Here is a 23,049-nt window from a genome sequence, read left to right on the forward strand (position 1 = left end):
TGTATTGTTTTAAAATCAAATTTTAAACTGTTAAAAAATGTTTACTTTCCTGGAATTATATTTTATATGCAAGTCCATTAAGGGCATTGCAATGAACTGAATGTTTGCGTCTTCCCTTCCCCCCAATTCACATGCTGAAAAATCCTAACCCACCCCCTACAATGCGATGGTATTAGGAAGTGGGGCCTTTGGGAGATGATTAGGTCATGAGGGTCGAGTCCTCATGAATTGGGATTAGTGCCCTTATAAAAGACTCCAGTCTGCAACCCAGAAGAGGTCTCTAACCTGAATTTGCTGGCATCCTGACCTCAGATTTCCAGCTTCCAGAACTGTGAGAAATAAATTTCTGTTGTTTATAAGCCACCAACTTTATGGTACTTTGTTATAGCAGTCTGAACTAAGACAGGCATTAAGTGTCACATGTTCTTCCCTGATTTCCATGCCAACTCCAGGTAACGCAGTGCAGCCTCGGGCCCTTCCGGTTCATAACTACCACTACCACATGCCATCAGGTCTGTCCAAACACGGGCTAGACAGACGCACATGGAATGAGAGTTGCTTTAAATGCCTGCACGGGGTCTACTAACTTCTGTCCTGTTCAGCCCTGAGTGCAGCTGCTTCCTGATTAAGGGAAGTGGTGCTAGGCCAGGTGCACAGATTGGGCATCTCTAGCCTGGTTCCTTGAACCTGTGCTGCTTTTCTCCACAAGGCCACTGACCTTCAGCCATGCCGGCCTTCCAGCTGGTCCTTGAGCCTGCCCAGTTTTCACCTCCAGGCTCTCCCTTCTTGGACTGCTGTCCCTCCTTCACTCAGGCCCTCCCAGGTCACCTTACCTAAAGAGAATGTACTCCTCCCCCCACCTGACCTCCTATATCATCTTGTTTTAGCTGGTCTCTCCCACTAGAAAGTGCACTCCATGCAGCAGAGATGGGGTCTGTCCTGTTCTCTGCTGTCACCCAGCACCTAGGACAGCACTGATACAGAGCAGGTGCTCACTGGTATTTACGGAAAGAATAAACAAGCCTCAGACAACAGCAAAGTAGGAAAAAAAAAATGTGTGAAGTTCAAAAAAATCCAGGAAGATGGAACATCAAACGTGTGTGTGTGTTGGGGGTGGGGTGGGCAGTGGCCGCTACTTCCTGCCATCTTCTCCGGAAGTGAGCTTCAGAAAGATGGATGAGATAGGGTGAATGGTATGAAAATGAGGTACATCCAAAAAACGACCTGGCAAGTAGTCTGGTGGTTCCTCAAACATTATCAGTAATTTACTCCTAGGTATATTCCCAAAGAAATGAAAACATATGTCCACACAAAAACTTGTACGTGAATGGTCCTAGCAGCAGCATTCGGAATAGCCAAAGAGTGGAAACAACCCAAATGCCTATCAACAGATGAATGGATGGATAAATAAAATGTGGTCTATCCATGCAATGAAATATCATTCAGCCACAAAAAAGGAAGGAAATATGATCCATGCTACAACATGGATAAACCTTGCAAACATTACGCTAAGTGAAAGCAGCCAGATACAATAAGTCCACATATCATACAAAGGACTCCATTTGTATGAAATGGCCAGCATAGGGAAATCTGCAGAGACAGAAAGTGGATTAGTGGTTGCTGAGGGTAAGGAGATAGGGGTTTATTGCTAAACGGTACAGGGTTTCTTTTCAAGGTGACGAAAATGTTCTAAAAGGGACTGTGCCTACACATGCCTGTGAACGCTAAAAGCCATTGACACTTGGAGTGAACTGCATAGTATGTGAATTATATCTTAATAAAGCTGTTTAAAAAGAGAAGACCATGGCTATGCATTGGCAGAATGGTCCAGAAATGATGACAGATGAAAGAAAAAAGGAGAGGGGACAAAGAGGAAAGTGGTGTGACAGCCAGCCTTCAACATGACTGCATGAGGATCCTGTGTTTCCTTCATGCTGCCTTCCATACGGGCCTCCGGGGCGGGGGTGGAGCGAGGGGGTGGATATCTATGATAGTGTTTTAAGGTTCTATGGATTTGAGGATTGCGATGAAAATGCCTCTCCAAATGTACCAACAGTGTAGAGCAAAGCTATGCAGAGGTCCTGGGCCTCCCTTGGGAGGCTTCAAGGTAGTATTTGGGGTGGGATTGTCCATATCTCTTTCTACTGTTTCTACAACCCAAAGACAATCACACCTTTTCTCAAGATGGTTTCACACGCATCAATAAAATCCTAGGTGTGTTTAGCTGAAATTGTATCAAATCAAAAGGTTAATGCTGATTATGCTAATCAGAAGTTCAGATCGGCAGGTAGATCATTAATATAACAGTGAGGGAAGAGATTATTTAATATACATAGATATCAATTTTAACTACACGAGGCTCATGGGAGAAAAACAAGCATGATCCTCAGTAGAGAAAAATCTAGGACCACAAAGTTAGTGTCTAAAAGTAAGAACAAAAGAAAATTAGCTAAAGTTTCAGAGCTCAGGATCTTGACATTCAGTTGCAAAATGCAAGGAATTCAATTAAAAATAGAAGTTCATGCACGTGCTTTTTTGTGATTATAAAGTCATACTTCAAAAGAAGCCTAATTTAGGTTGAAATATACAGTTGCTGATATTCAACCATGTTCACCTACAAAAATGACCATTTCCTTATGCTTCTCTTCAGAGTATGAGAGTATATTGCAATTTGGGCAAGAAATTCATATGCAGCCTACCTACCACAAATGAGATATTGGTGTACAAGCAAATTTGGGCAATGGTGGTGTTAGTGGTGAGGGAGATCATTAAATTCTCATGAATTTGAGAGCAGACAATTTAATCCCTACGTTACACCTGAAGAAATAGGTCACAGATGGAAGAGACAGAATGGGGAATCCCACCCAAGTCTGTGTGGCTCCAATGCCTATGCTCCCACCACTACACCCAATTCTCTTAACAGGCCACGAGGCCAAGGGCATCGCCCCCAGGCTGACAGCACTAAATCAGCACCTATGGTCACCTTGGGAAGGATCTTCTCCAGCCAAGTACAGACCCAAGAAGAGCGCCACCCACATCTGCCCCCTGGTGGCAGGTCTACGCATTCAGCTTTGTGTTTCCTTAATTCCGAAAAGATGAGGACTTAGTGAAATGAAGGGAAGGTGGCGAACTGAGTTGGCTTCCTATTCACTGAAATGTGAGTGTTTAATCACCGTTACAGCTATAGCGGGAAAGAACCAAACTGAGTTCCTTGAGGCCTGTTGTTACTCATTGCCTCATCCAGAGACTGGCATCTAGTACAGTGGTCCCCCCTTATCTGTGGTTTCACCTTCCGATGTTTGTTACCTGCGGTCAACCACGGTCTGAAAATATTAAATGGAAAATTCCAGAAATAAACAATTCATACGTTTTGAATTGCTTGCTGTTTTGAGTAGCGTGATGAAATCTCGTGCCATCCGGCTCTGCCCCACCGGGACATGAATTGTCCCTTTGTCCAGCGAATCCCCGCTGTGCACACTCCCCGCCATTTGTCACTTAGTAGCCGTCTGGGTTATCAGATCGACTGTCCTGGTATTGCAGGGCCTGTGTTCAAGTCACCCCTGTTTTACTTAATAATGGCCCCGAAGCACGAGAGTAGTGATGCTAGCAATGCGGACATGCCAAAGAGGAGCCATAAAGTGCTTTCTTTAAATGAAAAGGTGAAAGAAAGTTCTTAAGGAATTTTATCATCTCACATCATCACAAGAAGGGCGAGTACAGTACAATAAGATACTTTGTGAGAGACTATATTCGCATAACTTTTATGACAGTATATTGTTATAATTGACCTACTTTATTATTAGTTATTGTTGTTAATCTCTTACTGTGCCTAATTTATCAATTAAACTTTATCATAAGTCTGCATAATAGAAAAAAACAGTATATACACGGTTCGGTACTATCCAGTTTCAGGCATCCACTGGGGGTCAAACATCTAGAGTAGCCCCTCCTTATCAACATACCCTCTGTTGATAAGGAGGGGCTACTCTAGATGTTTGACTTGACTTCAGATCAACAAAATAAACTTTACCTTTGTAAGAAATGCTCGTATTTCCGCCGGTACGCAAAGCCGGCCCTTCTCACCCGCAGGTGTTCCATCAGCCCTAGGTATTTGACCTGATGCCTTATAAGGAAGTCATCAAACTTGCCTTTGGAAACATAAAAGGGAGAATGACAGTAAAGGACCCCGTGGCTCCGTTTCAACCAAGACAGACCAGAGGCTGCAAGCTGACGATCTGTGAGCTGGGTTTAGCCACAGATATGTTTTCTTAGACCCTAATTATGTTTAATGGGGGAATCTTATAGAAAAATCTGGATTTCTGGTTTCTCTTAAAAAAACATGAGATCTGACCATTCTGGGCCCAGAGTCCCACATGACGACAATGGCTGGAAGAGAGTACTGCTGCCCCTTTAGATAGGGTGTATCCTCTCTAGTTTGCCGCAGTCCCCTCTACTCCCTATTGCCTTACGTCTAGTCTGCTTCACTTATTTGTTCTTCCGGCCTGGCCTCTCTAAGCCTTGACCGTGTGACTCTGTTATAGACCATGACAAGGGCTTAGAAAATACCAAGTTAAGATTGTTCAGTGGCTACAAAGGAGCAACATTACTTCCCCTCGCCTGTGACGCCTGCCTAGCTCAGCTGCATTGCTCTTGAAATAGGCCAAAATCTGAGCAATGCTCACCACCGAAGGAACCCCCCTCCCTACTAATTTACCTTCTATTATTAAAAATGAAAACAATTCATGTCCAGAGAAGAATGAGCAAGCCTGTGGTAGTTTTTAGGATTTTCACCCACTACCATCTTGGTTTTCCTCCCAGCCTCATTGTCCTGAGCTCAGTGTTCAGAATGATTCACAACTCACTGGGTTCCTTCCTCTCATTGGGCTTGATGCAACGAATGTATGAAGGTTCCTTGGAGATGAGAATTTCCAGAAGGCTGCTCAGGCTGTTTTTAAACTGAGTTCCCACCTGCAGGGAAAAAAATAAATAGACGTTGCTACTCCCAATTAATACTGAGAAGACTGGGTTGGGCATAAGACTCTGGCCCTTTAAGTCCCACACTCTCGACAGACTATCCTACCTGTTATCATTTCACCCATGAAAGGAAGGTTTTGGATGTCCTAGCCTGAGGAGCTCAAGCTCAGTCTGGTTAAGCAGAAGTTGGACATCCTTACAGGATGCTTCACTCACTCAGCAAGTAGGCGGTGAGCGCCTCCTAGGAGCCAGCATCACCGCTGAGCCTATGGCCCCCATCTCCTTCCTATTTCCTTAATACCAAGCTTCCTTTATTGCACTCACACTGCTGTTACGTTCTTTATTTGATGGCATTTTCCTATACCATCTCCCACTAGACGGTAAGTCCCATACGCTCAGGGACATTGTCTGTTTTGTTCTTGCTAAATCCAGCACAGTGCCCGACACACAGTAGGTGGTCAGTGAATGTCTGCAAATGACCACACTGCTTGCTAACCTTGGAAAGTATATATTTAGTAGACTCTGTTAGAGAGTCATACTTCAAGAAAAAGGGGAGAACTTGAGAAGTGTAGGGAGCCAGAGGTAACTGCACCCTCTGGCTGATTTTTGCTGCCTTTAAATTTTTCCTGGGCATTTTACCCACTCACCGTTGGCGACCTTCTCCGGTTTTCTAACTCGGCTACCAGGAAGCATTCCTTTAGGATGCTGTTTTTGGACCTGCACAGCACCTGTAAGCAAAGAGAAATGAGCACCACATTTGCTTCTTCACAAATCACTATGGGGCTTTCAGATAAGCTCACATGAGTGTGCACGATGGACCAGAGCCATTTGCTACAGAAGCCCTTGAAGAAGAGGGAAAAAAATACAATCAAGTGTGAAAGAAAATGTTCAAATACTATATCCACTGCCATATCTACTTGCTGAGGCCATCTGACTGTTTTTCCTTGGACACGATGAAGCCATAACTGTTTCTACTCCAGCCTAGCTGCTACAAGGTCAGCGGGTTCTTTGAGAATGATCTTCAAAGACAGACATACATACAGCCAACAGATATATGAAAAGATGCTCAACATCACTAGCTATAATGGAAATGCAAATCAAAACTGCAATGATACCACCTCACACCTGTTAGAATGGCGATCATAAATAAGACCAGAAATAATGAGTGCTGGAGAATATGTGGAGAAAGGGAACCCTCACACAATGCTGGTGGGAATGTAAATTGGTTCAGCCACTGTGGAAAACAGTATGAAGATTCTTCAAAAAATTAAAAATAGAGCTACAGTATGACCCAGCAATCCCCGCTCTGGGTATCTACCTTCCAAATTTGAAAGCAGTTATTTGTAAAGCTATATATCCCTACGTTCATTGCAGCATTATATACAGTAGCCAAGGTATGGAACCAAACCCAGTGTCCTTCAATGGATAATTAAATAAAGAAGATATGGTACATATATACAATGGACTACTACTCAGCCATTAAAAGATGAAATATTGCCACTCGTACCATGGATGGATCTTGAGAATATCATGCTAAGTGAAATAAGTCAGACAGAAAATAACAAGAACCATATGATTTCACTCATATGTGGGATATAAAGCAAAAAGCAACAAATGAACAAAAAACAAAAAACAACAAAAAAACGGAGATACAGACAACAAAATGGTGGTTACCAGAGAGGAAAGGGGGTCAAAAACATGGTGACAGAAGGACACTAGACTTAAGGTGGTGGCACACAGTAGAGTATACAGATGTTGTATTATAAAGCTATATACCTGAAACCTACATAATGTTATTATTAACCAATGTCGCCCCCAAAATTTGTATTAAATAAAGAACAATCTCCAAGATAAGATGTTACATGAAAAAAAGCGAGATACAGTATTGCTTGTATGGTGTGTTATTATTGTGCAAAGAGAAGGAAAAAGAGTGGGGGGAGATACACACACACACACACACACACACACACACACACACACACACACACACACTTTCTGGTCTGTACCAGCCCAGCCCTGGAAAGATACACAATAAACTGATAAGATCAGCTGGCTCATAGCAGAACCACTAGGTGATATTGGACCAAGGACATTGGCTTTTGTCCTGTTTGGTTTTCTTTTCCCCATGTACAGAATTTCAAAATAATCTATATTACCAAAAGTCTTTAATTTAGAAAAAATTTAATTTGACACTAAAAAATTTTTTTTCCTTATAGCCATACAATGGAATATTGTTCAGCCTTAAAAAGGAAGGAAATCCTGACACACGCTACAACATGGATGAACCTTGAGGATATATGCTAAGTGCAATAAGCCAGTCACAAAAACACAATTATTATATGACTCCACTTATATGAGATACCTAGAGCAGTCAAACTCATAGAGACGAAGCAGAATGCTGGTTACCAGGGGCTGTGGGGAAGGTGGAATAGGGAGCTATTGTTTGATGAGGACAGAGTTTCAGTTTTACAACATGAAAAGAGTCTAGAGGTGGACGGTGGTGATGCCCCAACTCATATAAACAAAACGGATTGGTGGCTGCCAGAAGCGGGGCGGGAGTGGTGAAATGGGCAAAGGTGGTCAAAAGGGGCAAACTTTTTATTTTACAGACTAAATAAATCATGGGGATGTAATGCACAGCATGGTGGCTACAGTTAACAATATTGTATTGTGTATCTGAAAAGTTGCTAAGAGAGTAAATCTTAAAAGTCCTCCTAAGGAAAAAATGTATAATCTTGTGAGGTGATGGATGTTGACTAAACTTGTGATAATCATATGACATATACAAATACATCATTATGTTGTACTCCTACAGTTAACACACTGTTATGTATCAATTAAATCTCAATAAAAATTATTAAGACGGTAAATTTTAATATATATAATTTACCACAATTTTTTAATTTTTTAAATAAAAAACATGTTTTCTTGTTTAACCCACTTGGATTCTAAATTTACAGGGGCATGAAAGAGTAAATTGCAGACGAGAGAGAAAAAAGTAGAAATGACCCATCTCAAAGTCAAAAAAAAGTACAAGAAACTTCAGCCTGGTTGGTGAAGCAACAGACTTGGAGATTTTCCCTGTGAAGCACCTCCGTGGATGGTTTGTAAAGGGACTGGGCATGGCCCGTAGAGGGGAAAGCCACGAGAGAAATTTTATCTTCCATTTGTCAGCCAGGCCCTTCTACTCCTGTGTCATTCACAGTGACTTCAAGAGAAAGACACCGATGAGGACATCTGTCATGAGACCCCCAGTGGGGACAGGGTCAGGTTGACATTCAGACCCAGAGAGACCCACCTGGAGCAGAGATCCAAAGTTAAGAATCACTTCTCTAACCTGAATCCTGGAGTTTGGGACAAGGAGTCTTAGAAGTGGTAGAGAAAGATCGGGAAGGGCAGAAAACATTCCTCCAATGAATCATTTCCGTGTTCACCATAATAATGTCTCCTCTAGGTCTAAGCTTTTTATAGACCAAGATAATTAAATAAAATACAACTTGGTACAAAACAGTTAACTATCTCAATATAAAATGAAGGCTTTAAAAACCCAAGGCTTCTCTGATTAGTGGCTTATATGGAAGAAGACTGGGAGTTAGCCCCAGGGACTAATCTTGGTCTTTGCCTTACCTTGAGATGTGACCTTGAGCAAGTCACAACCTCTCTGGGTCTCAGTTTCCTCATCCTCAGTTCATGTTCACCCCAGTATATTTCCTACTCCACCCTGGGGACCCTGCTGAGCCCTCAGCCCCCTCTACCATCCATCTAATGTTAGGTAATAGACTCTTAACATTACCTCTCACTGAACACACAGTGAGCTTGTCTGGGCCTCAGGACCTTTGCACACAGCTGGTTCCTCTACCTGGAGTAACCCCGATCTTTCCATGGCCAGGATCAGTCTCACTCAGCTTTCAGCTTAAAGTCACTTCTACAGGGGTGTTTTCTCTGATCCTCTAAACTAACTTTAAAATGTCCCCCTCAACCACAATTCCTTGCTTATTTCTCTTTATAGCACTTTTCACTGAAGGATAACTTATTTATGTACGTATATACTTATTCTTGGCCACTATTCTCCCTCCCACCCCCCCACCCCCCACCAAATGATGGAAAGCCCCATGAGAAAAAGGACTGTCTTGTTTACTGCTAAAACTCCAGACTTAGCACAGCACCTGGCCCATGGAAGGGGCACCACACACACTTGAACGGGTTTATTGAATGAAAGGTTCACACAGATGATAATAAATGTGTGTTCTAGCCATGACATGCTGGAGTTCTAACGTAGCTCATGGAAAATCTGGAAGACCATATTTACCCCAAAATCGATGTCACAGGTGATATCTCATACCCATCAGAAACACATACAGTTAAGTTTCAGACTTACCTCTTTCAGATGCCTATAGAGGAGATCACTGTTTTTTTCCAAGAATCCTACAAAACATTGAGTAAAAAATTTTTGAATCAATGGCTTTGCCTAAAAATGCAATTCCATCCCAATTGATTCAAAGGGAAATGCTAAAAATAATCTCCTAGCATTAGACGAGAATTCTCAGCCTCAGCACTATGGCATTTGGGGCTGGATAATTCTCTGTTGTGGAAACCATCTTGTACACTGTAGGATGTTTAGCAGAATCCCTGGCCTCTACCCACTAGATGATAGTAGCACCTTCTCCAGTTGTGACAATCGAATATGTCTCAAGACATTGCAAGTTGTCCCTGGGGGTAAATTCATCTCTGAGAACCAGGTCCTCAGATCCGAACTTATGGCACACATGCTACCCTCTAAATCACAATGAGCTACCGCATGAACATACAGCCTTTACTTTATTGAGCATTGTATGCGTACCCTAGTCCAGTAGCAAAGAACTATACATATAATGAATGACATCGAAATAATGGATGGGGCACTGAATGTTAAGAGCCACCAGGTGAGACTATGCAGATGGATGAGGAAATCAGGCCCACTGCTAAGAAAAATCAAACTCAAGCATCATACATCTTCATACAAAGGAAGACATATCATTTCCAATGTTAAAATTTGGCTTAGAGTGCTCACTTAAAACCTCATCGATTAATTAAATGAGGAACAAAGTGGCATTATAAAGTCAAAACCAGCTAGAAAAGACATGCATCAAAATGTCTAAGATACAACCTTTTAAAATGACAATTTCGAGTTATCAAAACTAAAATTTTTATTGTAGTAAAATATACATAACATAAAATCTACCATTTTAACCATTTTTAAGTATATACTTCAGTGGCATTAAGTGAATTCACAATGTTGTGTAACCATCACTACCATCCGTCTCTAGAATGTTTTTGTCTTCCCAAACTCTGTACCTCTTAAACACTACCTCCCCATTCCCTCCTCCTCCAGCTTCTGATAATCCTTACTTTACTTTCTGTCTATAAATTTGACTACTCTAGGTATCTCACATAAGTAAAATCAAACAGTATCCTTTTGTGTCTGCCTTATTTCACTTAGTATAATGTTTCCACAGTTCATCCATGTTGTAGCATGTGTTATACTTCCTTTTTATGGCTGAATAATGTTCTATTGGTTTTTATATACCACGTTTTGTTTATCCATTCATCCATCAATGGAAACCTGGGTTGTTTTCACCTTCTGGCTATTGCGAATAATGCTGCTATAGAATGGGTGTACAAATGCCCATTCAAGTCCCTGCTTTCAATTCTTTTGTGTATATACCAAGAAGTGGTCAAAACGAAGTCTGACAGAACCCTTACCTCAGCAATGCCACTTCTGGGAATTTATCCTATGTATATAATGTGCACAAGTTGGCCAAGTAAAATATACAAAGACGTCAGACGTAGCAGTGTAAGAGACAAACTTAGAAACATCTAGTGTCAAATAGATGACAAAACACATCCCTATGAGGAATGCCTTAGCTTTTCAAAAGAAATGTGGTAGAGCCTGTATTCTTCTGGGAAGAGTACATGCAGGTCTAGAGGCAAAAAGGCGAGTCTATACCCCAACTCTGCCCCTTACTAGCTGTGTGACCTTGGGCAACTTAATTTCTCTGAGTTCAGTTGCCTCATAGATGAAAAGGGGGATAATAATGCTCCCCCACCTCACTGAGTTCTGTAACATTTAAGTGAACAACAGAGGTAAAGGACCTGAGACAATGCCCAGAGTAAGTGCTCAATTAATGTTAGTTGGAATCCAAATGATCTCCAAAATTCCTTAAGTGAAAAATGCAAAAATATGAAACAGAATAACAAGAATCTGTTGGTTCTTGTGGTTACTTCAGGGGAGATAATGGGTAAAAGGGGCTTTTAATTTTCTTTTCTATGCTGTCAGCAATTTCCAGCCTTACATGTATATTACTATTATTCTTTAAACAAAAATCAATAGACTATATAAATGGAAAGATTTGTCCTAAAGTTTTTCTTTTTTATACCACTCTGCATTTAAGGGGAAAAAACCTAATACATGTTATATCACTTTTTAAAGATTCTTAGAGAAATAAACTTATTTAGAAGTAAAAATAATTTAGAACCTAAATCAGAGGTAACAAAAGAAAATGTTTTTAAAATATTTTGAAAGAAAATATTCATAGCAGCATTACTTATAATAGCCAAAAAGTATAAACAAATGTCTATAAACTGATGAATGCATAAATAAAATGTGGTATATCCATGCAGTGGAACATTACCTGGCAACAAAAAAGAAGTAGCAGCATGGATGAACCTTGAAAACATTCTATTAAGTAGAAAAAAATTAAGTGGGCTTCATAATAAGAACTTCAGGGCTTCAAAGGAAACCATTAAAGAAGTGAAAAGACAACCACAGATTAGAGAAAATCTCTGCAAATCATATAGCTGGTAAGGAACTTGTATCCAGAATATATAAAGAACTCTTACAAGTCCATAAAAAGAAGACAAACCAATTTTTAAAATGGGCAAAGGATCTGAATAGATGTTTCTCCAAGGAAGATATGAAAATGGCCAATAAACACATGAAAAGATGCTCAGCATCTTTAGTCATTAGGGAAATGCAAATCAAAACCAGAATAGATAGAGTATTCACACCCACTAGGATGGCTGGAATGAATAGGCAGACAATAACATGTGTTGATGAGAATGTGGAGAAATTGGAAACCTCATACACTGCTAATGGGAAGGTAAAATAATGCAACCACTTTGTAACAACTTGGTAGGGACTCAAATGGTCTAGCATAGAGTTACCATATGACCAACAATCCACTCCTAGGTATCTACTCAAGAAAGACGGAAACATATCCGCACAAACACGTATACAGGCACATTCAGAGCAGCATTATTCATAACAGCCAAGAAGTGTAAACAACCCAAATGCCCATCAAGTGATGAATGGATGAACAAAATGTGGTATATATCCATACAATGGATTATTTGGCAATGAAAAGGAATGACACAATGGATGAATCTTAAAAACATGCAAAGTGAAAGAAGTTAGACAGAAAAGACCACATATTGTATGTTTCCATTTATAAGCAATATGCAGAATCAACAAATCTACAAAGACAGAGCAGATTGGCTTGTTGCCTAGGGCTGTGGGGAATGAGTTTGGGAGAAAATGGGGAGTGACTGCTCATGTGTACAAGTTTCTTTTGGGGGCGATGAAATGTTCTAAAATTGACTATGGTGATGGTTATGCAACTATATTAATGAATACACTAAAAACTATTGAATTGTTTACTTTAAATGGGTGAAATATATGATGTGTGAATTATCTCAAAGTGGATATATATACACGTAGTAAATAAATTTTAAAAGACTTCAAATGGCACACTTCAAATGTGGGGCTAGGGAACATGTGGAGAAGGGTATGCAGTATTTCTTCAGTGGACACAGAGGCATCTGCATGGCTGTGACTTGTGGCCTGTGCCCCCAGGACACTCACCTTTGGTGCAGTATGTGACCTCTCCTGCATAGTGGAAGAGTCGGAACTCCATCCAGCCAATCCTCTTTCGGCCCTTAGGACCTGCCAGCTTCCGGCTACAGAAAAACAGAAACAGACAAGAGCTGAACCTTTCTACTTCATGGCAACAAAATGCACCAGCACATAAAGCAAACAGAGAGGGCTCTGAAAAGGTGTTTAGGACCACGACAGTTAACTGAAGGCTGGCACTGAAAGCTAACCACATACAGCAGCTCCCAGGAAGCTTTGCTGCCTGACTTCACCTGGCTACAAATCAAGGTCTCTCTAAAATTAGATCCTTCCTTCTCATGAGCACTGAGGAATAAAAAACATACCTGAACCACAGGAACATGTTTATTTGTACAATGAAGTAGTTTCCATTTTTCTAAGTGATAGCAAAGAAACAATTTTACTACCTTATATTTTTATGACGTTAAGAGACTAAAATACTCATGCAATATCATTTTTCAGATTCTGGTGCTTCGTAATTTTTAAATAACTGTTTCTTGAAACATGTAGACATATATACTGACAGTGCACATAGCCTAGATGTATACAGCTCAATGATTTCTCTTGTTTACATGTGTGTGATTTACCCACATCATTGCATAGTTACAGATCGTTCATTCTAATGGCTGACCATTTGTGAATGTACCACAAGTTATTTTTCCATTCTTGAGTCATTTACTTATCCAATTCCATTTACTTATCTTTTTGATATCCCACAACAGTTTTGATAAAGCCACTACTATTTATTGAGTCCTTACTATGGCCAAAAATTGTACTAGATGATTTATGTAATCATTTACAATGCTATATGGTAGGTATATTAATATCCCCATCTTGTTGAAGGGGAAACTCAGATGCATGAGTGTTTCTTGCCCATTGTTATATGTCTAGTAAGTGGCTGAGCCGGGATTCAAAACCAGGCCTCTGACTCCAGAGCATATGTATGCTCTTAAATTCCTTCCTCATCTCAAAGACTGAGTTTATTTCTAGTTGATCTTCTGGGATAATGGAAATGCTCTATGTTTGGATCTGTGTGGTGGTTATGTGGGTACACACAAATATAAAATTCATTGGGTTGTACAGTTTAGGTATACGTGTCACTGTACGTATTTTATACCTGAATTTTTTTTTTTTTAAAAAAAGACCATCTCATGCATGTGGACATGTCCAATATGAAACGATCATGAATAAAGCAAGATACAACATCTTTAAAATTTTCTGACTTGGAAATCATTTGAGTTTGATTTTCACTAAAAAAAGGTATGCATATACAGTAACTCCTCACTTAACATCATGAATAGTTCTTGGAAATGTGGCAAAACAACATATAATGAAACCAATTTTACCATAGACTAATTGATGTAAATAAGAGTTAAGTTCCCGTGGCATCTCATCAATGTTAGAATGAAATGACATTATTCGAGGACCTGTTGTATATGATTTGCTGTATCATAATGATATTTCTATTATGAAAAAGTAGCTGTACTCCTGGGGAGCACTACCCGAGAAAAGGGATATTCAATGATCTTCCTCCACACAACAGCTATCAAATGAGATACATACGTTTGGAAATGTGCATGCTTGCCCACTTTCTCTTCCAGTTTTTCCAGGAAGCTCAAGTCTGTAGCTGGACCAGGACGAATACATTCTTCATCCTTCAGAAGGAAAAAAGAAGCCTCAATCCATAGGATCACACTCCATCAATTCCAAGTTTAAATGCTTTCACCCGCTGTGGCAGAATGTACTGGACTAAAATACTGTCATCTCACACAAGTTCAGGTGAACATTTCAGGGTAGGGTGGCTCATCCATCACATGTGCTCAGCTTCTTGGATTTGATAAGGGGATTGTGGAACCAGAGAGACTGGAAATTCCATAAAAAAACAACTCCAAGAGCATATCTCCTTTTGCTAGGAGCAAAGCCTTCATGGAAAGCAAGCTATAAAACCAGTTGAGTCTAACCTTTCATACTTCTCAAGCTGTGCCTTTCTCAACGGACAACATTTAATTGATCATCTTAAAAAATTAAGGATGAATCAATCAACCCTGTAGCTTTTATTAAAACAACAAAAAACCTCGGTTAAGGTTGGTGAGACAACCCTTATAAAGTAGCATTTCTATGCTTTCTGATCTTGTCTATGGAAAATGAAATGAAAACAAGGATTTATTACTAAAAGATTTTAAAATACTCGTCTAGCAATCCATATGAACATTGAATGCACATATGCTAGCTTAACGTCAGTCCTTGCTTCCAGGAACATGCTTCCCCAGATGTCCACACAGCCTGTGTCCTCACCTCTTTTAGGTCTTTGTCAGGTCAAGTGTCACTTTCTCAGTGAGTCCTTCCTAAACCATCTTACCTAAAATTGAGCTCCCCTCTCCAGCACATCTAATTTTTTTTTCTTTTTTCTCCATTGCACAATCTACACATTTTGCCCATCAACCTGTTTGCTGTCACTCTCTCCATGTGAGTGCAGGGGTTTTGGTCTGTTTTGTCCAATGCTGTGTCCCAAAGCACAGGGTACAATCTTGTCACAGAGTAAGCATTTGGCAAGTATTTGTTGAATGGAGTCTGCATGTCTCCCATGGACTAGGCATAGCTCTAAGGCCTCTGCATGAATTACCTCACTTAATTTGTCCTTACAGCTGCTGAGGGAAGTGCAGTTATCATTGTACATATTTAATGATGATGAAACTGGAACTCAGAGAGGTTAAAACACCTGCCTAAAGTTACATAGCTAATAAGCAGCTGGGGCTGGGATTTGAATCCAGGTGGTGCCCACGTTCCTGGGAACTAGTCACTACCCATTAGTGTCCCTGCCGTGCTTTAGAATACTGGATTCACACAGTGGTTAGGTGGGGATGGGGCAAAAGGAAAAAGGAAACCAGTTATTTTCATTAAAAGGGAGGCAAATCATGGTGCAGACAATCCTGAATGAAAAGGCGAGGAAATCATTTCTCATTGGCCCTTAGACTTTATTTTTAAAATTGATGTTTGAATTGGAACAGTTATGGATTTGAGAACACTGATGTTCTCAAAAGTCACGACAGTTCAAAACAAGATCAAAAGCCCACCCCAAGGAGCCTCAACTCAACCTCGATGGATGCTCTTTGTGAAGTCTTCCTTTACGTGTTTCGGCTTCCTGCCAAGTACTAAGCATGGAAGTAGTCCCTTCTCAACTGCCACCTAACACCTGCCCACACTGGATCCCATTTTCGGGCTCATTCTTCCAAGTCTACGGAAGATCGATAATGCATCCTCTCGTTTCAAAGGTCTTTCCTTGCTATCTCCAGATGGGCTATAATATAGATCTATACATTGAAATGAGAGGAGAAAGTTCAGCTTAAAGCTCTGAGCAAGAATTCAGCAAAACAAAACAAAACAAAACAAAACAAAAACCCAACATGTAGATCTATACATTGAAATGAGAGGAGAAAGCTCAGCTTAAAGCTCTGAGCAAGAATTCAACAACAAAAACAAACAAACAAACAAAAACAAACCAACAAAAAAACTCACAACTCATACATTTTAATCATCTCGTAGATTCCACTCTCAAACCTTTGTAAACTTGGGAAAAAGTTCTGCCATGTATCGTAAATGCCATGTGTATGGGATCTAGGTCCATATTAACTTTCTCACCAAAATGGAAATGATTCCTTTGTGTCTCTCTTCTACCAAATCACAGATGATCTTGTTGTTGAAATACTGAATTGGCTCCCACTAAAATGACAAAGAGGAATGAATTCTCCAAGAAGGATTTAGATGAGCGTAAAATAGATCTCTTTTTTAATTGATTTTTCAGCTTTTTCCCCCCAAATCTGATTATCTCTAATATTAAAAAATAATAATAATACTTTCTGAAAGTCAAAATGATTTCCCAAGAAACAAGCAGAGAAGGTGTGAAAAATAATTCTTAGTACTAATCAGGAAAAATTACCAATGAAAAAACATTCTCAAGTCAACATTTCACTAGATTAAGAAATCAAATGAAGAGAAAAACATCAAAACCTTTACCTCTATACCTTCCATTTCATATTCTGCCTGTTCTGCTTTTAGGGTTCTCTCAATTAACAGTTGCTGGAGTTTCTCATTGCAGTAATTTATACAGAACTGTTCAAAACTAGAGATGCAAAAGATTTAAATAACTAAAGCTATGCAAGTAAGCCAATTTTTTAAAAAACTGTATTTACTATTTTTAAGGATGCTTTCTAGTATAGAAACAGCAAAGCACTTATTAATCAAATAATTTATAAACTAGGTCACAAGAGTGGGCTAAAAGATATTTGCACTTTTTACTGTTATTACATTTCTGGAACAATCTTTGAATTAGGGGCCATGCAAATCTGGAGAACTTCTGGGGACTGGAAAATCAATTCTAATAAGAGATGCCTTAAACCAGACTGACACCTTGAAGAAGAACAAAGGACTGGTAGGTAATAACAAACTCACCCATTCTTGTCAAAGACTTCAAAGCCATAGATATCCAGCAATCCGATGACAGTTTTCTTGGTGAACTCCTAGTCAGAATAACACACACTGTTCATCATTAGGTCTTTTACTTTGTGACACTCAAAACCCGGTAGCTACTCCCAAATCTGGGACTTGGCTATTAATGCTCATGCCTTCTCTCTCCAACAATGGCTCACAGAAAAACCTTAGGGTGGAAATACTTTCCCCAGCCCACTCCTCCTGCCTGCAGCCTGCCCAGATCCCATCCCAGCTTCCATATCCATCACCTGAGCAGTGAGACCTTCCCCTTCTGATTTAGTTCCTTGCTTCAACGCTCCTCAGCCTCCCAAGACTACATTCAATCCAAAAAGAAGAAAAGGAAAAGACCTATGAACAGCCAAGGAGATGTTTATCTATGAGACAGGACAGGTAGTATGGATATCATTTTAGATAGAGGGCCAAGTGCTGTCAGATGAGGATGGCTATTTAAAGAGAATATGCCTATTTTTAAAAAGGGACACAATTGAATATCTGCGTGGCGTACACACATCTTTTTGTGTGCTTCACTTTATTACACTTCACAGATGTTGCATTTTTTCAAATTGAAGGCAAGACCTTCCACCAGCGAAAAGATTATGACCCACTTTATTGTGATACTTGCTGTATTGTGGTGGTCTGGAACCACACCCTCAGTAACTCTGAGGGATGCCTGCACTGAGGTGATGCCTCCCAAATCTGTCCATTGCATTCCACCTCCAAGAGTTTCATCGCCCTCACGTACCTTGTCCCCTGGCATCATTTCCTTAATTTCTAGCTTTGAATAAATTCCATTTTTAATTTAAATAATTCCATTTAAAAAGAAAATGTGACCATAGGGTGAGTTCCAAAGAGTTGTATTTTTTTCTGATACACATTAAATATACTACTGTTAAAACAGAAAATTACACTTAAAGCCATCTGGCATATTTTGAATGCTGTGCATCCCATACTTTGGGACACACTGCAAAAATCATCCAGCATGCATTTTTGTGAGCCTACTGTGTGCTAGAATGTAGGTGTGAGAAGATACCATCCTGCCCATAGGAGCTTACAGTCAGTTCTCACAAATTGTTTAGAGTCATGATGTTGATTATATCACATTACCATGTTAGTGAGAGCAAGGCATCCAAAATACATGGGCTAACCTTGTTCACTAAGGAGGAATTGATTTTGTTGACCAGCCAAGTGAACATTCGTCCATAAACAGCCTTCGCCATTGCATCTCTAGCGTAGAGAGAGAGTTCTAGCGTCAGTGGGCATATCACCTGAGAAGAACAACAGCTGCATTGTTACAGAGGTTTAAAAAAAAGCCCCGAGTTTTGAAATGATGATCAGCGAAGGATACGTGCTGTGGGAAGGTGCTTCCCCGGCCTGTACGCATGCACAGAGTAGCTATTTCTTGAGTGCCAGGCACTGTGCTGGGCTGAGACACAGTCAAGGCAAAGACCATTGAAGCCTTTGTGGGCTGGGCTCACATTTGCAGGAGGTGGCATGGTGGGACAGTCAATAAGTCACACAAAGAAGAATCATGTCGTTCTTAAGTTGAGAATGACAAGTACTATACGGAGATACATGTGGTGCTGTAGGGCAGGGGTGGGATGGGGCAGGGAGGGCTCCTTGAGAGTGCGACCCCTGGGGACTAAAGGATGAGGAGGCATCGACTAGACGAAACGTAAAGTAGAGTGCCCCAGTTGAGAGAACAGCATAGGCAAAGACTCTGTACAGGGAAGGCATGGCGAGTGTGAGGCATGGAGAACTAGAGACAGTGCGATGGTGAGGGACGGGGAAGGTAAGGCAGGAGGTGGACCATGCAGGACCTGGTGGGCCGGGATTGGGGGTTGGGCCTCCCCTGGGTCCACCACCCTGCAGGCAGCAGCAGTGGGGAGGGCAGGTACATTTCCACCCAGAGCCATTTTACCTCTTCGGTTTTGGTTTCGATCTTTCTATGGGTGAGAGCTTCCAAAAGGACCGATGGTTGGACCCCCAGGAGCTGAATAAATGGAAACCAAAATGCCATTCAGGGACCCGATTTTACTCGCTAGCTTATGAAGAGTTTGTGGAGTTTCCAGGCCCAGGGTTCTCTGCCCTGGCTGATAATTGTGCTTTAATGCAAAACAGACCACATTAGATCTTTCATCGACTAACTGGCTTTTACCCACGTTCTCACCGCCTCTGCACTCTTTGGAGCTCCCAACCAGTACCAACTGGAAGAACATGGTCTCAGCCATTTGGACCATTGCCATCCAGCTGCCTCCCTCCCCTCTCCTTCCTCTCCACCTCTGAAGGCAAACATCACCTTGGCTATCCATTTGATCTCGTGGGTGACTGGTATGATGGCACAGCCTTGGTGGTTCTCTCCAAAACAAACGTTCCCCAGGTGTAGGATGCTGGCAATAATTCCAAAGAGATTCTAGGGACGTGGAAAGTGGTAAGGAGAGGGAGAGAAGACGGCAGCTGCCTGATGGATAAATGTCATCAGAGGAGATACCCGAAGGAAAACCACCCTTCTTCCCACTTCCAGCCCTGAGCTTACATAACCGAATTTCTTCCTCTCTCAGAAATGGGCCTCTTAGCCACTTCCACTTCGGATATTAAGGGAAGCGGGGAGAAAGAGCCCCAGCAGCAGAAGGTGGGGAAGATGCCTCAATCTCCAGCACAGGACACTTCTATTTTTAGATCCCCCCAACCCAATAAACTATTTAATGTTCAAATGCCAGGGTCCTAAACACATGCATTCGAATCATATTCTGGTCTTAAAAGATCAATAGTTTAATAATTTTAAAAAAGACAAAAAGATGTAAAAACCATGTTTACGAATCCTATCATTTGTTCATCTGTTCCAAAATAGGAATGTAAATAATAATTCTATGAGAATTCATTATCTGTGAACGTCTATGAGATTTAAATATTTGAGACCAAACTTGAGGGAAAGAAGAAACATCACCTCCTCCTTCCACACAACACTGGAAAAACAGAGATGCCAGAAAAATGCAGAGCACCCAGTTGACATTTGAATTTCAAATAAGTAATGACTGATTTTTTAGTGTAAGTAGTCCCGTACGATGTTGTGATATACTAAAAAATCAAGTCACTGCTTATCTGAAATTAAAATGTAAGTAGGTGTCCCACATTTTTATTTGCTGAATCTGGTAACCTTACCGTGCAATCACCAGAAAACTAGAACCATCTCCTCAATCCCAGACCTACTGGCAGTTCTGCCTCTAAGACCCATACCTCAAGGTCATCTTCAGTAAAATCGATGACAGAAAAGGCATTGGAAACAGTTTTCCAGTCATTCTTGTCATTAATAGACGACTCGTTGGCACCATGACCCTGTTGACACAGAATTGGGTCACTTAATGGCATTTTTAGAGGATAGTTAGGCATGTGAAGACCTATTCCTAAATCAAAAAGGTTTTCTCTCCAAGCATGCAAGAGCTAGTTCCATAACATTCTGAACTGTGAAAACACGTTTTACTTTAATCACCTAGCATGTGATGATTTGCCAACTGCTGCTTTATTCAAATTTATCTGAAATTTTATTTAAAAATCTCTGTTCCAGGAAAACTTTCAAAGTTACATATTAGTAACATATCTTTTGATGTGTTTTTTAAAAGAGCTTTTCTTGCCATTTTTGCTAAATAAATTGAAGACACTTATCTCAATAAATACCTGCTGAAACACAGAAGAGAATAACAGTGCTTAAATTCAGAAAAACAATCTTGACACATGTGGCCACCACCAGCAAAAACTTTACTGCAGGACTAGATGGAAGACGACTCTCATTCAAGGAAATAAAATTTGGCATTTAGAGAAACACAGTGTATATGGAAACGATCACCAGCAGAGGTAAGATAAGACTTTTCTCACTAACTCTAGACGTTGTCTTTTCAATAAGTAACAGATGGACCAATGTCATAATTTAAAGAGAAAACATTCTAGATGAGGGGTTTTATTAATACAGGGTATTCTTAGTTTCCCAGTTATCTGAAGATTTGTTATCTTAAAAGATTTCTTTGTTGCATAGGGAAGCCAAAGGTGTCATACCATGAAAATATTCACCAGTGAACTAGCCAGTGTTAAATCTGCAGCCTCCCAAATATCCCTTTTCCCACACGGTCAGCAGCATCTGCTCCTGCCCATCAAGGGCAGGGTCTGTGCAAGTCAGTCCTCTGAGTACACCTACCTAAAGCTTTAGAAGCAGTGCAAACATACAGCAAAGTAAAGCCACATAGCTTGCCAAAGTTACAGGCATCATGAAATCAATCAAAAGAATACCAATTCTTAGACCATTTCCAAAGTCATTGTGTCATGAGAATCTGGCCAAATTAATCTGTCCGGAAAAAATTAACAAGGACATGATATCTTTTCAAAGAGAATGATTTGATTACCAACGGCTGGGAGAAGCCCTTGGGAAAATGGATGAAGCTTTCGAATATTTTTACAAATTGATTCTCGCTGATCATGCTATGGAAAGCCAAATGTGGCTTAGCTGGAAAAATTAGGTCCTCAAAAAGAAAAAAAGTAAAATTTGATGTATTCTTTGTTCTAAGAATGAACACAAAGTGTGTTAAACATTAAAATGAGATCATGAGATCTGTTTATTTTCAATATTTAGCTTCATTTTTCAAGATAAATTTCAGTTTTTTTTTTTTCATGTCTTACTATGAAATGTCAGTCCCTGTTTTCTCCTTCTCAAATTGCGTCTCTACTTTCACTCTGCCAAGTGACCTCCACTCAAAGCCAGACCCAGTGAGGAGAAAAATCCAAAAATCTTGGGACAAAAAGGCACCAGTGACATCAAATACTGATCGGTGCTACATAGTCTGGGCATCCTAGAACCTTAGTACTGGCTGCAGGAAAATTAGTTCTGGGAAGTTAAATTCAGAGAGTCAATTTTACAACTCTAGATCTCAAGATTGCTTATAGGAATGGCCTACACTATTGCTTAAGGGAGGATGTTCATTTTGCAGCTAACAATTCTTAGAATGGAAGGCAGGAAGGTGCAAAAAGCCTTTTCCAAACTGGATTAGAAGGCAAAACAATGGAGCATAAGCTGTGGACATAGATGGACAGCGAGTTTCCATCACACCCAAATCAGCAGTTCTCGCCTCACTGTGCCTTAGAATCTTTGGGATTAATTTAATTACATTTATAATCTCAGGGAAGTGTTAAAACAATGCTGATGTCCAGGCTCCACCCCAGACCAATTAAATCTGAATCTCTGGAGAGTAGAGCCCAGGCATTTGTATGTTTAAAAAGCTCCTCAGTTGATTCTAATTTCAGCAGGGGCAGAGAACCACTCACCTAGATACTGACTTTACCAAGATGATACACCTGGCAGGCATAAAAGGAGGGGTTTTGATAAGTGTCAAGAAACCAGTCAGTAGGATACCTTCATAATAGTAATGAGAAAGTTCGTGGACATCCCATAGAAGCCCCCACAAATACCCCTGATCCACCCTCCGAAGGATCATCAAAGCCAGGTGCTGGCTCTTCTGACCTGTGACAGGTATTTGTACAGCTTGGGGTCTCGCTCCAGTCCCAGGTAAGCAAGGAGCTCCTCTTCGCCACCCTCTAGCAGCTGGTAGAAGATGTGGAAATTCCGCTCACCCAGGTTTTGATAGACGACACGAGACTTTTCTATCAAGTAACTGATG

The 23,049-nt window shown here is 40.6% G+C and overlaps 1 protein-coding gene across 1 annotated transcript in view; it reads right to left on the bottom strand.

The window, feature by feature from the left end:
* The window catches only part of MYO1H (myosin IH), a 43,690-nt gene that overhangs the window by 13,495 nt on the left and 7,146 nt on the right, over positions 1-23,049 (bottom strand). Inside the window, exons 6-19 of the mRNA XM_006922178.2 lie at positions 22,893-23,048; positions 20,624-20,722; positions 19,686-19,799; positions 19,308-19,379; positions 18,535-18,654; positions 17,351-17,418; positions 16,916-17,021; positions 16,541-16,621; positions 14,465-14,556; positions 12,875-12,969; positions 9,353-9,399; positions 5,622-5,702; positions 4,863-4,968; positions 4,031-4,148 (exon numbers count right to left, since the gene is read on the bottom strand). Of these exons, the coding sequence (XP_006922240.1) occupies positions 4,031-4,148; positions 4,863-4,968; positions 5,622-5,702; positions 9,353-9,399; positions 12,875-12,969; positions 14,465-14,556; positions 16,541-16,621; positions 16,916-17,021; positions 17,351-17,418; positions 18,535-18,654; positions 19,308-19,379; positions 19,686-19,799; positions 20,624-20,722; positions 22,893-23,048 (1,355 nt within the window). The remainder of the gene's footprint in view (positions 1-4,030; positions 4,149-4,862; positions 4,969-5,621; positions 5,703-9,352; positions 9,400-12,874; positions 12,970-14,464; positions 14,557-16,540; positions 16,622-16,915; positions 17,022-17,350; positions 17,419-18,534; positions 18,655-19,307; positions 19,380-19,685; positions 19,800-20,623; positions 20,723-22,892; position 23,049) is intronic.

The sequence above is a fragment of the Pteropus alecto genome, unplaced genomic scaffold (genome assembly GCF_000325575.1).
Source record: "Pteropus alecto unplaced genomic scaffold, ASM32557v1 scaffold259, whole genome shotgun sequence".
In the NCBI taxonomy this organism is placed as follows: domain Eukaryota; kingdom Metazoa; phylum Chordata; class Mammalia; order Chiroptera; family Pteropodidae; genus Pteropus; species Pteropus alecto.